Consider the following 18,147-nt stretch of genomic DNA (forward strand, 5'->3'; position numbering starts at 1 on the left):
AGTGTGTATGGCAAATGTTTGCACAGTGCTTCCTATGTGCATTGGTATGTTCGTATCAGGAGTCATAAACTGACTACACTCACTTCCTGCTGAATAGGACGGCTTTTCTGCTGCAGTCACATGATCATCCCTCGTGTTGTAAGAAGAAACAAAAAGGAGCCAATGACATTTCTGTGGGAGCCCTGCCAAAGGAAGAACCATTCTTTGATTATTTCCAATTTAAAATGGAACTGCACAGCATCTGAGCACCCCAAACTAAAAATGCTATTTATTTAATTGCTAATATTAAAACTTCCCCATTGATCCATGTCTCCATACTTTATTTTGCTTAGAATTAATTTTAAAAAACAGTGGCCATCTTGAGTAAGGGCAAAATGATTCATGTAGCATTTACTTCCTGGAATCCATATGCTAGCAGAAGAAGGGTTAAAAATAAGAGTAGTGATATAAAGAGAGGAGCTCAATGACACCACATCCCAAATTTTACAAAATATCAAGAGAAGGAAGAAGAAACAAAAAGGAAAGGGGAGGAGAAAAAACTCCTCACATGGAAGAAAAATAGTGGGATTTTAAAGGTGCCATACAATAATAGGACAGCCGAAGCTAAAATTTACAATGTTTATTGTTGAACCAGTATTAAAAATAGCAATTTAAAATAGATACATTTTAATGTCCCAACATTGTCAGTTGTACTTGTTCAAAGAAACGTTTCCGGTGTAATATTTCGCAACATGTTTCGCCTATTTCAGGCTTCTTCAAGAGACATTTATATAAAACCTTCAACAACAGATTCATGTTCATTACAAAATATACCAACAGACTACATGTGCTGTGTGCATATATCAAAATGAAGCAAGTTTGAATCACTGCAAATCACATGTAACATCCATACATATATATATATATATATATATATATATATCTATTTCAAAAGTTGATGGAGGGTAGCTTTCCATACAGTTCGTATATATCTCATAAGTGACAAACTGTATGCAAGATGATAATTTAACTGTGGTACAGTTTGGTTGGACAGTAAGTCCTCAAAATGGAGCCTTGCCATCACCAGCAAGGCTCCCATTATCCATGCATCACACATCTGCATCAGAGGCTGGTCATTAGCTCTGAGGAAAGGGATTCGTGCCCGAAACAGGTCAGCCATTTGACCGCGCTGACAGTGGGAACACCTTGCCTGCCGTTGTGGCCATCGTCATTTTGCAATGCTTTTTAGATATAAGCTTCGTCTGTGAGTATGTTTTTATCTTTCACTCCTTTCAATAAACCTTGGATAATGCACTAGGTGTGTGCGCCACCTGTTTTTTCTTTATTTTGGTGGTATTTAATCACCTCTGGGTTTTTATTTTTTTCCTAAACAAACCAAAAACCACTGAAAATTTTTTTTTTTAAAAAAAAGTTTTTTCTTAGTTTTTGTTATAAAATTTTGTAAATAAGTGATTTTTCTCCTTCACTGATATGCGCTAATGAGGCTGCACTGACGCTCACTGATAGGCGGCACTGACGCTCACTGATAGGCGGCACTGACGCTCACTGATAGGCGGCACTGACGCTCACTGATAGGCGGCACTGGCAGGCATCACTGATAGGCGGCACTGGCAGGCATCACTGATAGGCGGCACTGGCAGGCATCACTGATAGGCGGCACTGGCAGGCATCACTGATAGGCGGCACTGGCAGGCATCACTGATAGGCGGCACTGGCAGGCATCACTGATAGGCGGCACTGGCAGGCATCACTGATAGGCGGCACTGGCAGGCATCACTGATAGGCGGCACTGGCAGGCATCACTGATAGGCGGCACTGGCAGGCATCACTGATAGGCGGCACTGGCAGGCATCACTGATAGGCGGCACTGGCAGGCATCACTGATAGGCGGCACTGGCAGGCATCACTGATAGGCGGCACTGGCAGGCATCACTGATAGGCGGCACTGGCAGGCATCACTGATAGGCGGCACTGGCAGGCATCACTGATAGGCGGCACTGGCAGGCATCACTGATAGGCGGCACTGGCAGGCATCACTGATAGGCGGCACTGGCAGGCATCACTGATAGGCGGCACTGGCAGGCATCACTGATAGGCGGCACTGGCAGGCATCACTGATAGGCGGCACTGGCAGGCATCACTGATAGGCGGCACTGGCAGGCATCACTGATAGGCGGCACTGGCAGGCATCACTGATAGGCGGCACTGGCAGGCATCACTGATAGGCGGCACTGGCAGGCATCACTGATAGGCGGCACTGGCAGGCATCACTGATAGGCGGCACTGGCAGGCATCACTGATAGGCGGCACTGGCAGGCATCACTGATAGGCGGCACTGGCAGGCATCACTGATAGGCGGCACTGGCAGGCATCACTGATAGGCGGCACTGGCAGGCATCACTGATAGGCGGCACTGGCAGGCATCACTGATAGGCGGCACTGGCAGGCATCACTGATAGGCGGCACTGGCAGGCATCACTGATAGGCGGCACTGGCAGGCATCACTGATAGGCGGCACTGGCAGGCATCACTGATAGGCGGCACTGGCAGGCATCACTGATAGGCGGCACTGGCAGGCATCACTGATAGGCGGCACTGGCAGGCATCACTGATAGGCGGCACTGGCAGGCATCACTGATAGGCGGCACTGGCAGGCATCACTGATAGGCGGCACTGGCAGGCATCACTGATAGGCGGCACTGGCAGGCATCACTGATAGGCGGCACTGGCAGGCATCACTGATAGGCGGCACTGGCAGGCATCACTGATAGGCGGCACTGGCAGGCATCACTGATAGGCGGCACTGGCAGGCATCACTGATAGGCGGCACTGGCAGGCATCACTGATAGGCGGCATTGGCAGGCATCACTGATAGGCGGCACTGGCAGGCATCACTGATAGGCGGCACTGGCAGGCATCACTGATAGGCGGCACTGGCAGGCATCACTGATAGGCGGCACTGGCAGGCATCACTGATAGGCGGCACTGGCAGGCATCACTGATAGGCGGCACTGGCAGGCATCACTGATAGGCGGCACTGGCAGGCATCACTGATAGGCGGCACTGGCAGGCATCACTGATAGGCGGCACTGGCAGGCATCACTGATAGGGGGCACTGGCAGGCATCACTGATAGGGGGCACTGGCAGGCATCACTGATAGGGGGCACTGGCAGGCGGCACTGATAGGGGGCACTGGCAGGCGGCACTGATAGGCAGCACTGATTGGCACTGATGGGCGACACTGAAAGGCAGCTCAGATGGGCACTGATAGGTGGCATTGATGTGCACTGGTAGGCAATGATAGGTGGCATTGATGTGGCACTGATGGGCACTGGCACGAGGCACTGATGAGCACTGACACAAGGCGCTGATGGACACTGACACAAGGCGCTGATGAGCACTGACAGGTGGCACTGCTGGGGCTACACTGATCAGGGCACACTGATCATCAGTGCCCTGATGATCAGTGCACATGTCCCCTCTGTGGAAAGCCAATTACCGGCTCTCCTCTCCTCTCGAGCTGTCAGCGTGACAGCTCAAGAGGAGAGAAATGCCGATAACCGGCATTTCCCTGTTTACATGTGATCAGCTGTGATTGGACACTTCGGCTCTTTCTGTGATTGGTGATCCGCTGTGTCCGAGGGAGCATGCGCGGTGAGAATGGGAGGACGTCATATGACGTCCTCCCTGAATGAGAGAACCACCTTGCGTCCATCATATTACTATATGGCGGGCGGTGGTTAATGGTATTTTCAGAAAAACTGACAAACACGTCCCAGATTGGGTACTACAATCAATATAAGTGCAAAAATAAAGTAGTGAGTACATCTATTGCTGCAATTGACATGGTGCACAAAATATACATATAGTATGAAATAGGAGCTTACCTCTATCAAAACCATTTGAATCACTATGGGGAAGGTGGCAACAACCAAATGCTCATTTAGCAAAAAGACCAACCCGCAAAGGAGGAAATACATGCTTTTAAACATAACCATAGGTTAATATCTAATGGGAGACCACAAGTCATGAAATAGCAGCCACATGCTCAAATTACTAATATCTGCAGAGTCTCACCAATGTTCCACTCTAGGAACTACCATAGCTGGATGCAAACTAAACTAGATGAGTAAACTAATTAAAGCTAAATTGTAAAAAGGCTTTTGTAGGAGTTATGCATGTGGTATAAAGAGGACATTCCCTTCTCTCCCCCATTGATATATTATGCATTGTATATAAACATGTACACTTACCATGTCCACACTGCCTTTCCTGGATTCCATTGCAGGATACCTCTGTACAGCCAGTTTTTTCTCCTGTGCCGCCATCTTGAAAAGTATGTCCTCCTGCATATCCACAAGATGGAATGCATGACATCCTGAGCCTTGTCTTGCACATGTGCTGTATGACATTGCTACTTCATTGCTCTTGTTTTTTTTTTTTCTTTTTATATTTTAAGGCCTCTTGTGAGATCTGGCAGAGAGATTTTTTTTTAAACTGCAAATGACTCTAATGCCATTCGCCGCATGCACAGTCTCAGAATCCTGCGAGATCTTGCAGCTTAGGTACATGATTTCTTTGAAGGCAAATAAAAGTAAAGGCTAAGTAAAGTTGCCTTCCCATGGGCATCTGTGCAGCCAGGTCTATGTCACTCCTTCAGGGGAGCCAGGAAGTGAATGCAAAAAGTAAGCTAATTAAAAACTGTGTTTTGCTTGCTTTTTTCTGTTTTCAGCGTTAGATGACTTTACATCACCGTGCAGTGGAAAGGGGATAGATCCACTTTACCAGATGTGGAGTTACCTTTAATTACCTTTACTAATATTAAATAAAAAATGGTCTATGCAGCAATTAAATACTGTATGTATCACATTGAAGTAGAACTTCCCATTAAACTACATTCATATTGCCTAGAGACTCTGAATTCTGGTAAAAGAAAAGCCAACAAAAGGTAGGCTTGCCCAAAATCTATTGATGTAAATGAAATAAAGCCAGTCTATTTGTCCTGGTTATGTAATATCAGCCTGCGTTAGGCAATGTTACTGGAACAATCTTGTACATTGTTATTAAGGGGTGGGGTATGTTGGAAACTATTATAATTATAGCTCTGAGTGACAGATTTATCAGATTACTGACTTCTTAACATACATACACACAATGGACGTGATGTGTAACTATATAGCCTGGCTACTCCATCACTAACAAACAAGAGGCTGTGTTTTCCTGAAACATGCATAAAGGCACATTCATAAGACTAAGGTGCAGGTATTTCTGTGTGGAACTGCATGTCTTGATATACATTCTTCGGAGTGTCATCAATGCTTTTAATTCCATTATGTATTGGAAGTGATGACGGCACACTGTGTGGGTAGGCTTATACGTACCTTTGCATTGCCTGCCACCTGACTAGACATTCGTTACAAATCATTCTCCAAACCCAGATCGGGCTGACATTGGGAGATTGCTGATAGGCACTGGGCTCCCCTGCAACATGGAATCCATAGGAAGGACTTATCAACATGCAAGAAGCTACATACTTCCCTTTGCCCATTCAGTGCTGTGGAAATGTTCGTTTATACCATGCCAGATCCATTTCTGAGAAAATTAAAAGGAACATTTAAATGTAAAAAGCAGACAGAACTCCTTGCTACTTTACAGTAATACTTCCAGCTTCGGTCTGAATTATTCTAATAGTGAGTCACACCAGTAGTAATTGAACCGTTATATCATACATAATAAACTATATATATAATACTATCAATCTGAGCCAGTAAGGACAATTAAAGTTTAAAGATAAGAATTTTAAACCACATTAGTTTATTGAATGTATCCTGACAAATCAGTGTGTGACCTTTTAACGTTTTAGAGAGCAGACCCCATTGGCTTAACCATTTCAAATCGATTTACTTACAGCTGACCTTCAGCCATACAAATCTGGTCTCCTTGTGCATGCAAGTATTTCAAACCATGTCAATGCACTCTATCCGATGATTTTGAAAACTTGCCCACAATTAACTGGCAGAGATCACGTGGGGCGGGCTGAGCTAAAGAGAACTGGGGCTGGCTGCTTTGTGCAGCATTTCTCCTATGTGGTTCTTTGTAAACTGTTTTTATGGCTTTCAGCATTAAAGGCTTTAGGGTTGATTTGCTAAGGCATATAGATTGGTCACTATGCCAGGTAAGTTGCACTTTGTAGGGGATATGTCCCAGAGCTTAGTGAAGAAAGTGCAGCTCTGCCATCATCCAATCGTGTGTGCTTTCTTTTGTTTACCTTGTACGTGATTGGCTATTCTTTGGAAAGTGTGTGCTTTCTTTTGTTTTCCTTGTACATGGATGGCTATTCTTTGGAAAGTGGAACATCACCACATTCACTAAGCTCTGAGGCAAATTCCCTTGCAAAGTGCAACTTCCCTTGTAAAGTGAACAGCCAGTTTGTCTTTAGTAAATTAATCCAATTTAATCAGCTGGGAATGAGGGCTAAATTTCACTTTTGGGTTTATCACAGCAATGCACTTAAACTTGAAAGCTGAACCCTAGTCAAACAGCAAAATACACAGATGAAATATAGAAATGAGAGCTGTTTTACCTGCAAAGGATTTGCATTTCTGCCCATTTCTTCCTGGAATGTACATAGCTCTGTCAAGCATGTTTCTCTGCTGCATTTCAGTCACTCTTACAGGTTTCTCCTTTACCACCACACTGCTATTGGACAGTGAAAGAAGCAGCAGCAGACTGATGAGCCAACTCTCTGCTACTCTGCTCCCCTCCTCCTCTCCTCTTGATGGAAGATCTTCCTTCCTGTGGTCAATCTTTTTGCTAAAACAAAAAAAAGTTAGAACATGGGGGGATATATATAAATACGTGTGCTAGAAAAAAAACAAAAGCTGACCGTTTCCCATCTGTCATTACTGTAGTGCAGAGGGGACACTAAAACATAAATTTTAATTGTTTGCTGGAAATGTTCTTGTTCATACATAAGCCGAAACGTGCTTATATTTTTTATTTTTTTCAGTAACCATTTAAAAAAAAAATGCTATTGCCCCCGATCTGTTCCTGACCATTTAAACACAACTCCATTTACTAAGCTATAACGCATACGTTATTTGCCATAACAATAGTTATTTTCTGTTCTCATTGGCTCCCATGGTAGAAAATAACGGTCATTATCGTAAATAACAATCGTTCGGGCTTAGTGAGATGACTGTCAGATATCTTGGTGTCTAAATTAGGCGTGACTTGGTAATAAACCTTTTTCACTTTACATTCCAAACTCATATCCAGAGCTGCATGGCCTATTAACCAAACCAACAGGAGGTAATGTTCTGTCAATAACAATAATTACTGTGATAGAAAAGATAAACTGGTTGTTGCACAGCGTCCAGAGCAAATCATCTCCTAAAAAAGAACAAGGAATCCAAGAACGCAGCTGTCAAGATTTCATGTGACAGGAGCGTAGAGTGTTCTGTAAAATCTAAGCTCTTATCTGCATAGCAAGTTCTTTCATGTCTCCAAGCATTAAGTGAACAATAGGTTTTACGCAGTAGCTTGTGTTCGCTATGTGCTGCTTAATCCATTCATGAAATGTTTTCATCTTATCGATGGTGTTGGAAGTAAAAACAACCTTGGTGAAGGTCACAGACTGTCTGTTATGGAGGATAACTGAGGTTTTTTTTAACATGATATTTTAAAGTGGATTTGTTACCATTTCAGCACAATAAACCCATGATAAAGCATATTTTTCACACCACATTGCTAGCGTCGTGCATTTTTGTGCAGAAAAATGCTTATGGCTAGGTTCACACTAGTGTATATATAGTAAACCGCAGGGTTCATGCTGGCTAGGGCAGTGCTGGCTCCGGCAGGGATGCGCATTTCAGTGCATCACACTGCTTTTTCTTTCTTTTCTTTTTTTTTTTTTTTTTACAACTTTATTTGAAGTGCCCCATCATTACACTTTATTCATGACCCTGCACAGCAGCGACATGCAGCACCATCCAGTGTAATATGGAAAATTTCTCAGCACTGCACATTACGCCAGCATTGTGGTGTGAAGAGGGTACGTAGAATACCATTGCTTTCATTGTGCCTTTGCTGTTCCTTGTGTTTATCCAGTATGGAAAACCACAGGTCACCCTACACAGTGTGAATGGGCCCATAGGCACAAGATGACCATCTGTACAGTTAGTTTTAATGGTCATTCACTGTCAGTACATGAGATGGCTAATGATGTTATTAAATATTGTATTCCAAATCAGTATAGGCCGATTGACTGACTGACACATAGGAAACAAGGGACCTTGTTTTTGTAAAGGTGGTTTTCTTGAGACCCCGTCACCAGACTATTCACTTGAACAAAATCTTCCCATAAGACTATATGTGCTTCAACATATTTTATGCATGGTATTTTACCTGTTAATTATTAATTTACCTGTCCATTATGTAGGCATGCAAAACGCTGGTGACTTCTGCTGGGTGCCATCATCTTGAGTGAGATGTCACTAGCCCCAACTGACTCAAAGCGGTCACTTAAGTGACATTGTAGTATTTCACTTTGCTTCTTCCCCATTCCCTGATCCAGGGAATATCTGATTGCCTCTGAGGATCAGGAAGGAATTTTTTCCCCTGCAGGAGTAAATTGCTTTATGCTTTGCTGGGTTTTTTTTTTGCCTTCCTCTGGATCAACTGTGGGTATAGGATTATAACTTTTTTTTTTTTTTTTTTTTTAATGGTTGAACTGGATGGACTTTTGTCTTTTTTTCAGCCAGACTAACTATGTAACTATCAGCTACATAAAGATAAAAAGATATAGAAAAATGAAGGGAAGGGGCAGAATAGCATGGCCATGGAGGCTAGGACATGCATGGTGGAAGGGGGACGGTGCTAAGGAATTGACTGAAGTAGTCACATTTTCTGGCAAATTCAAAGGCACTATATTACCAACTAATAATTAACTATAATAACAACACGATTTTTACTGAAATGCTGATGTTTCTGTGCATTTTTATAATACATGACATGTATTCATTATTTGGACAATAGTAGCCCTTTAGGACTGACTTCAGAGTAACTTTGAAGTTAATAACTTTGGCTGTCATTGCATAACCTTGACTTTCTCAAACTGATTCCATAATCCTGGCAATTTACATACACAAATGTTAATAGCATGTGTTAAATTAGTTGGTAATTTTTGAGTAAAAGACGCGTATAAAAATAATCCAACACTGTTAGATCTGCCATAGCACTAGATGTATATTAAATTTAACACCGCAGATGCTCCATTTCTTACATTTAAATTCCTTATTCATAGTGTGACTAGTTCTGAAATAATCGTAAATAACAATAATTGACCTTTATGAGTCAAAGATTCATCTGTTTACTGTGAAATATTACTAGGAACGGGTAGGCGAAATGATGCATTGAATGACAGTCTGAATATACGCAGTGTGCGAAAGGTTACAGTTCATTAGATTAGATGCATACAGTTTTGTATTGATTTTTAAAGCAGAATGGTGTTTCCATCGTGGAAAAATGGATTGCAGCTAATAAAATGGTTCTCATACCTTTTATAGTCTAGAAATCAATTTTATAAAGTGTTATTAACACTATATAGAATTTACACAGTGTATATTAAAAGTAACAGAAATTAACTTGTCAGTTACAGTTAATCAAATTTATGACTCTGATGGTCCTGGATTACTGCACAACAGACAGTAGTCCTTAGTGTACTGGGTTCTCTGCGCAGTTGCAGATATTTTGTACATCTCGCTGACATTCCTTAAAGTCTTAAAGTGCATCTCTAGGCAAAACCTCGGGGAAAGGTCAGACCCTCTGTTCAGGTTTTAGTCCATTACTGTCCCCGATGGACTTCTATAGCTAAGCTCCGAAGGTGGGGAGAAGTGCATCAAGTGTTGTGGTCTGGGAGGAGCCAAGGTTGAGGCCGCTCATCATTCTTACCATACAATGGGCTATTCGAAGTTTGACATCTGCACATTTCCTACACAAGTGACTTTTATTTATTACAGGTACTTTTATAGCGCTGACAATTTATGCAGCGCTTTACTTACATATATATTCACACTATATTGCCAAACGTATTGGGACACCCCTCCAAATCATTGGATTCAGGTGTTCCAATCACCTCTATGGCCACAGGTGTATAAAATCAAGCACCTAGGCATGCAGACTGCTTCTACAAACATCTGTGAAAGAATGGGTCACTCTCAGGAGCTCATTGAATTCAAGCATGATAGGTTGCCACCTGTGCGATAAGTCCATTTATTAAATTTCCTTGCTACTAAATATTCCACGGTCAACTGTTAGTGGTATTATAACAAAGTGCAAGCAATTGGGAACAACAGCAACTCAACCATGAAGGGTCACGTAAAATGACAGAGCGGGGTCAGCGTATGCTGAAGGGTACAGAAGTTGTCAACTGTCTGCAGAGTCCATAGCTAAAGACCTCCAAACTTCACGTGGCCTTCAGATTAGTACAACAGTGTGTAGAGAGCTTCATAGAATGGGTTTCCGTGGCTGAGCAGCTGCATCCAAGCCTTCAATCACCAAGTGCAATGCAAAGCATCAGATGCAGTGGTGTAAAGTATGCCGCCACTGGACTCTAGAGCAGTGGAGACGTGTTCTCTGGAGTGATGAATCACGCTTCTCTATCTGGCAATCCGATGGACATGTCTGGGTTTGGAAGTTGCCGGGAGAACAGTACTTGCTTGGCTGTATTGTGCCAAATGTAAAGTTTGGTGGAGGGGGGATTATGGTGTGGGGTTGTTTTTCCGGGATTGGGCTTGGTCCCTTAGTTCCAGTTAAGGGAACGCATAAGGCGTCAACATACCAAGACATTTTGGACAATTTCATGCTCCAACGTTTTGGGAACAGTTTGGGGTGGAGATGGCCCCTTTCTGTTCCAACATGACTGCGCACCAGTGCACAAAGCAAGGTCCATAAAGACATGGATGAGCGAGTTTGGGGTGAAGGAAGTTGACTGGCCTGCACAGAGTCCTGACCTCAACCCGATAGAAGACCTTTGCGATGAATTAGAGCGGAAACTGCAAGCCAGGCCTTCTCGTCCGACATCAGTGTCTGACCTTACAAATGCACTTCTGGAAGAATGGTCAAACATTCCCATAGACACACTCCTAAACCTTGTGGACAGCCTTCCCAGAAGAGTTGAAGCTGTTATAGCTGCAAAGGGTGGGCCAACGCAATATGGAAACCTTCAGACTAAGACTGGGATGCCTTTAAAGTTCATGTGCATGTAAAGGCAGGCCGAACAATACTTTTGGCAATATAGTGTGTGTGAAGAAAATTGTATTTGTGGCTTCATTTGGAAGGTTTATTTGTAATTTAATTTGGCAATGACTGTAAATATAATCCAAGGATTGAATTAGGAGCACTTAAGAGTTTACAATAATGCTAGAAAAAGAAGCTTCAAGAACTGGATCTAGTGAAGGAAAAGAAGCTTCTTAAGATTTAAAACCAAACACAACTGTGCTAAAAATGGAAGTGCAGGCCAGATACTTCTCATCTTTATATAGTGTTTGGAAACTTGTAGAACCTGTGTTAGGTTTTTACTGATGTCAATCCATTGGCCAAAATTCTACACATCAGAAACCTGACAAGGTTCTAGTCCTTCCCATTGACTATTCAGAATTAAAAACAAATTTGCTTAGAGTCCATTTTTAAAACATGAACCTTTTAATGAGCGGTATTTCCATGTTTGTCAAGGTTGCTGCACATTACTACATTTGCATTATATTGCCCCATTTCTATATATTGTCTCTTAAGGGAGGGTGTTGGAGTCTGGTTATATCGTAATAATGTTTCCATTACCGTCTTATTGAATTTCACTCTAAACAATGTTTCCTATAAAATGTGAATACTTTTTCCAATAAACATAAGCCAATATGCAACATTGCTGGTGAGCTAGTATACTTATAGGGTTTATTGAACTCCATAGTGTACCAGGACTGTGAAAATGGCATATTGCCTTGATGCCATTTGGAAATATTTATTGAACTGACCCTGTATTGCCTATTTCTCAATAGACAAGCACAGTGGTGTCTCCAGTGAACCTCATGCCACAAAATGTGAGATTGATGAGAGCGCCTGTACTCCCAGAAGCCTCCACTGTAGAGCCATTCTCATACCCACAAGGCAGCTGCCAGGCTGAAACAACATTCCTAGAGGAGGAAGCAGTGAATACACCATCAGTAAGTATTTAATCATCTTATATCTTTAGTAGATTTTTGTTTCATAAAGATTATTTAGTTTAGTGCAAAACACTCAACTACATTTATTATGTGCATTGATTATTACCTTTCCCATTATTACATTTTAGATACTTGTCTAAATATATTGGTTTACTGAAGGCAAATAGACTAGAGTAGTGTGCAGTTGTACTCATTTTTCCCAGAGTTTAGTGAATGTGGTAAATCTGTTGATTTCCATCACCCAATCATGTGCAAGCAAACATTTTTATTTTCCATGCAGCTGATTGGGTATTCTTTACAAAGTGAAGCTTCACCACATTCACTAAGCTCTGGGGAAAATGAGTGCAACTACACTTGTAAAGTACACAGTCTGTTTGCCTTTAGTAAATCAACCCCATTATCACCAATGTTAACTTAAAGCCCAGTTGAAATCTCACTACTTGTTTTATTTTTGTAGTCTTGTACCCTCAGATGAAATGATTTATGCAATGAAAGGCCTTAAAATACCTTTTTATGTCAGGGATACTGCTGCTTCCAACCCTCACCCTGCAGTACTCTGTACTGGCATGGGTGAATAACAGCCACACCCCCCATCACAAGTGTCTTGACACAGATTTGTATTGTAGAAAAGGGAGGGGGTTCATCTGACCAGGTCTCCTACATTAGAGTGCATTGGGTCTAATTCGCACAGTCATATTGAGACTCTGCCCAGTACTGTAACAGGAAAATGGAGGTAAGGCTATGAAAGTGGTGCTTGTTAGTACAAGTCGATCTGACTGCATCTGTCTATCTATATCTATCTATCTATCTATCTATCTATCTATCTATCTATCTATCTATCTTTAGTTGGACTTCAATACAATATTTATTTTTACAAATGTAATCAAGTGTTGAGTAATTGGGTCACCCTTACAGTTGAACTAAACCATTGGCAAAAAAAATTGTACCCCCCAGGAGCTTTTAGCCATTATGTTCTAGTATGGACAGCATTTTGGCACATGATAGATTCACCTACTAAAGGAATCCCCTCCAGCGCTGTGATGTCAGCACTCCCCTCCCTTGCTGGTGATTCCATCTTCATCCAGTCTTCTTCGGTTATCTGTTATAAATAAATAAATGCAGATAAAAAAATGTGCTGGTGCCATGCAAGACTCCTGCAGACTGTTAGTGTGAGCTGTCTGCCCGTACATCATTCAGGCAGGCAATGTTGCACTGACATGAAGAATCAATGAACTACCACAGCACTCAACAGTTGTTGTGATCAGTTGTTGAGAACTACAAATCAACATCCGCAAAGGATATCGGTACTTGTAGCTGATTCATTCACAGAATTCTGTGAATGAATGACGCAGTCATGTGGGAGGAGCACTTTTCAAAAATTGACAGCTGGTACAGGGGAACATGTTCCTGAAGGTGAATTTATCCTTTAATTGGCTAGGCCACAATGACATAACTCTTGCACATGGGAATTACTTTCCTCCCAGCACATAATCGTGCCAAGACACTACACTGAGGTGTTCATGAGTGGCTCGTTGTACACAAACAGGAAATGTGTTAACAGGCAGGTGGAAGCATCTATGAGACTGTGAGACATCTTATAAGACTCTTCTGTCTTAAAAAAGTAAAATAAAACAGCCTGCCTTTCATCACTTTTTAAAAAACAGACTTTCACCTTCATTCGTAGACAGAGAGGGATATGGAACAGAGAAGAGTGCTAAGGACAAAAGCTACAGTAAGTCATTGGGGTTGATTTACTAAAACTGGAGAGTATAAAATCTGGTGCAGCTGTGCATTGTAGCCAATCGGCTTCTAACCAGATTGTTTAGCTTTGACAAACATGGCAGCTGATTGGTTTGTATGTAGAGCTGCGACAGATTTTTTCACTCTCTAGTTTTAATAAATCAATGCCATAAACTGGCTTTGAAATACAGTGCACAATGTTTTTGTGGCCCTTGGGAATAGGAAAGGGTTCAAGGGGGCACATGCAATAAAATGTGCTTGTGTTAGTGGAATACCATTTTTTTTCTTTTTTTTTTTTTTCTATTCAGTCGGCAATGGGGAGGTTATGATAGGTACATTAATGTTGCACTGATGAACAATCACTTGTAGAGTCGTGATAGTTCAGCTGCAGAAAATCTCAGCTGAGCCGCTGAGAGCTGTAAAAACAATGTGTAATATCCTGTATTTTTAGCTTCGCTGCGGGGATCCTCTCTGAAATGCTGCTGCTGCTTCTACACACACAGGGAGCAGCAACATCTTTTATAGATTTTAGAGTGCTCTAGAGGAATATTAAATACATACATATTTATTTGTCAGGTTAACAAGGCTTTGGTGGGACACTGATAAGTAGCCATGGTCACAGTGTAAATTTGTTGTTGTAGAAGAACTGTGGCTCTATAAAACATTATGCCTATAAGAAGATAAAACCTTCTGACCTTTTTGGATTTAGCCTTTGGATTTTTATAGTTAATCATCCCAATCTTTAAATGTTGAAATAAAAATGATCAGGATCAGACCAGCATTGGAGGATTATAATGCTCATTGCTCTACTGTTGTTTTTTTTGTTTTTTTATTTTCATGTAGCTTAAAGCAGACCTTGCATAAAAAAATTAGAGGTCCACTTATTATTGAATGCCTCCAACCCCCAGATTAAAAAATGCTAAGTTAAAGAGAAAAAAAATACAATACAATATTGGAAGAAATGAGTAAATCTTACCTTACGGCTGCTTTCTGGAGGTGAAGGTGATTTCAGTGGGCCTTTTTTTGAGAACCTAGGAAAGATGAGTACTCCAAATCCTGTGATAATGTGTTCTGGAAAAGCCAAGGGATCCAATTCCCTCAAGAATGTCTTTCTGCATATCATAGGAGATGGCCCAGTGTCCTTACCCTCGCCTAGGAGAGCCCCCAGAAGTCAGAGCAAACTATTTCCCTATTGTAGGTTATGTTAAACAAATCAGTTCACTATAGACAATGTTGTAATAATTTGCAATTTCTTTGTGTGTTTGATGTTTGGATTTTTTTGTGCAATGTTGCTTTACATCTTTTATTATTTTTCCACTTTCAGTTATTTATTTTTTTCTATAAACCTAAAATAATGAGGTGAATAAAAGGGAAGGTTTATGGCACAAGAATGGGTTCAGCAAAGTTTGAAAGAAGCTTCATATCCCTTCAAAGCCCATTGCATTCTTATGGGTCAATGCACACTGGGCTTAAAAAAATGTTGTTTCTAAAGCAGTTTTGCATTTTGCCTGTAGAAGCAGCTTGATATTATCCTATGTGTGCATGCAAATTAGGACATTTAGGGGCATATTTTAAGCTCCGCGTTTAGTGGCAGAAAAAAAAATCCTTCTGGTTTGCATTTTTGAGAGGAGTTTTCTGGCATGTTTTCAGTATTTCCATACAAAATCTACTTTAGCTTGCATTAGAATAATTTCACTTATGCTGTTCTTTTTTTCATTCCTCCTTTGTGCAAACATTGAATTACTTTTCACTGCTTTTAAGTGCATAAAATCATCCCTAGAAAAAAAAAAATCTTATATTTCACAGGGTTCTGGTTTCTTGGTCTGTCTAGCAGAGGAAACGTGACATTTGGAAATTATTTAATTAGAAGACACGTACAATTTGGTTTTCATAAGGGATGCTTTAGAGCTAATAGTTTAATTTATGTACTCATAACATTCACATTCCTCCTGTGAGAACACCACTGCATGGACAGCCATTTAAAGGAGACAGAAACTTGTGCTGGCATTGTCAAGGGTGGACAGACGTTACGCAGTGAAGGAGGCCCCCTCTGGTTTGGAAGTTCATAGGATCGGCTGCTTGCAGATGCATTTTTCTCTGGAACGGATTCTTAGTCACATCCTGGAGAGGAATGATTAAATTCCCAAGTCTCTGCCACCATTTCCTGCTTGGTTTTCTGTTAAGCAACTTCCCTGCCAAAGACATTGTTGTCATGTCTTACTGATATGGGATAGGTTGCTTTGATACAAATCAGAAGTTCTTAATGTAACACATTTTCTGTTAATTACATGAATGTGATGCATTTGCATGGTACAGCCAATTGACTTTGGTGGCCACTTGGCATATTCTGTCAACAAATGCCACTGGATATACGCAATTAGCTTTTGTGGGTTACACAGAGTTCCTCACATTAGTTACAAGCATTTAGGTTTGCAATGTTAAGATCTTTAGGCAGAACTAATTAGGGACGTGAAAATTGTCACAAACTAGGTATGGGATTTACAGATTTTAGTTTTCTTTATTTCCCAATCTAGCAAGACTTCCTGTTCACACACTTGCACCAAAGTACTCAGTTTAAGTATGATTTAATAAGGGTCACTCATTGTAGGACAGAAAAAAAAATATTATTATAATACAGGCTTTGTATAGTGCCAACAGTTTGTGCAGTGCTTTACAAAATGAAGGCAGACATTACAGCTACAATACAATTTGGTACAAAAAGAATCTGAGAACCCTGCTCATTAGAGCTTAAAATACAAGGAGAATACAAACAAACGTTTGGTGGAAAGTACCACTGTAGTGCTTATATGGCACTGCAATGTAGCTTGACTTCATTCTTCACCATTAATGAATAAGTATTACATTTAGTTTGGATATAGGGTGGTATGGCTGTGGATAAAACTGTAATACTAGACTTGACATCAAACTATTTTATAGTGCAGACGTTTCTCACTGTTATTTTGCTCCATAGTTCCCTTGCACAGAGCTTCCCCAAGCAAGTCCATACTTACCTCCTCCAATAGCTGCAGCCTCCTACACTGTCTACACCCTGACCAGTAAAAATCGAAAGCCAGGTTTCCCATGCCTGCGCCCCACATCTCATAGAATTAAATGATACATTGCTGCTGTTCTATGGGTATGTGGCATTCAAGTCTATGTGACATTTGTGCGCAGGCATGAGCAAACGGGCACTAGATTTTTACTGCCTAAGTTGCAGCATGGAGAACTACAGCAGTCTGAGATTAGAAGGGGGATGGAGGAATTTTTGTTAAAATAAATGTACTTCACAGTGGGATAGTTACCAGTATGCATCTAAAAGCTGTAATGAACTACCTCTCCCCTCTATACTATGCAAGCATGATCCATTGTCACAAATCCTATGTCCTCCCCCAATGTCCTTCCCTTTTCAGGTGTGCCTCTCCTTGAGCTTCCAATTAACTGTTTATCTCACTGACCCAGTGGTTATGTTAACAAAACCAAAGCAACAGAAACTGTGAAAATCGGGATGCTAGAGAGTGATTCTAATGGCATTTCATGGTTCGGAGTCTGAAGAGCTGTGCTGCAAAAGAAACCCTAATGCAGTCATGGCTAAACCCATCACCCTTCGCCAATACCAAACTAAGCAGATTTACATAGAGAATAAAATAAACAAAAATCTGTGCTAAGACAAAGTGCTAATAAATAGCAGCTGAACATTGTACCTTTTATACCAGGCAACTCATAAACAATGTGCAGATAAAATGCAGCGCTTACATGAAAATATAAAGTACATGAAAGTAATAATAATTCAAAATGTTCATAATAAAACAAAAAATCAAGAGGACAGTCCCCAAATGCCGTGATGAGACAGGAAAACTTCCAAGGATAGCTGATGTTTCACCAACCACTTGCATGCAAGGCTTACCGAAAAATATGACCCCCTGTTAACAGTGGTCAATAACGCTTTTGTTATGGAACAACCAGGGGCGGACTGACCATTTGGAAACTCGGGCACTGCCCGAGGGCCTGGGGTCAGTAGGGGGCACCATGAGATGCCCCTGGTACCTTTTTTCATAGGCTTTTTTGAGTTTGGGCAAGGACACAGGGGCCCCATGATCCCCTTTTGCCCGGGGGCCCCATGAGTTGTCAGTCCGCCCCTGGGAACAACCAGAAAGGCAGGCAGGTGGAATCTTTCTCTGGATCTCCAAA

At 41.5% G+C, this 18,147-nt stretch overlaps 1 protein-coding gene across 1 annotated transcript in view; it reads left to right on the forward strand.

Annotated features, from left to right (window-relative positions):
* Positions 1–18,147, forward strand: part of SIK2 (salt inducible kinase 2) — a 205,907-nt gene that overhangs the window by 173,897 nt on the left and 13,863 nt on the right. The window contains exon 9 of the mRNA XM_089670176.1: positions 12,055–12,219. Coding sequence (XP_089526302.1) covers positions 12,055–12,219 — 165 coding nt within the window. The remainder of the gene's footprint in view (positions 1–12,054; positions 12,220–18,147) is intronic.

Source organism: Staurois parvus, unplaced genomic scaffold (assembly GCF_062004578.1).
Source record: "Staurois parvus isolate SC_StPar_1 unplaced genomic scaffold, SC_StPar_1.0 ptg000087l, whole genome shotgun sequence".
NCBI lineage: Eukaryota > Metazoa > Chordata > Amphibia > Anura > Ranidae > Staurois > Staurois parvus.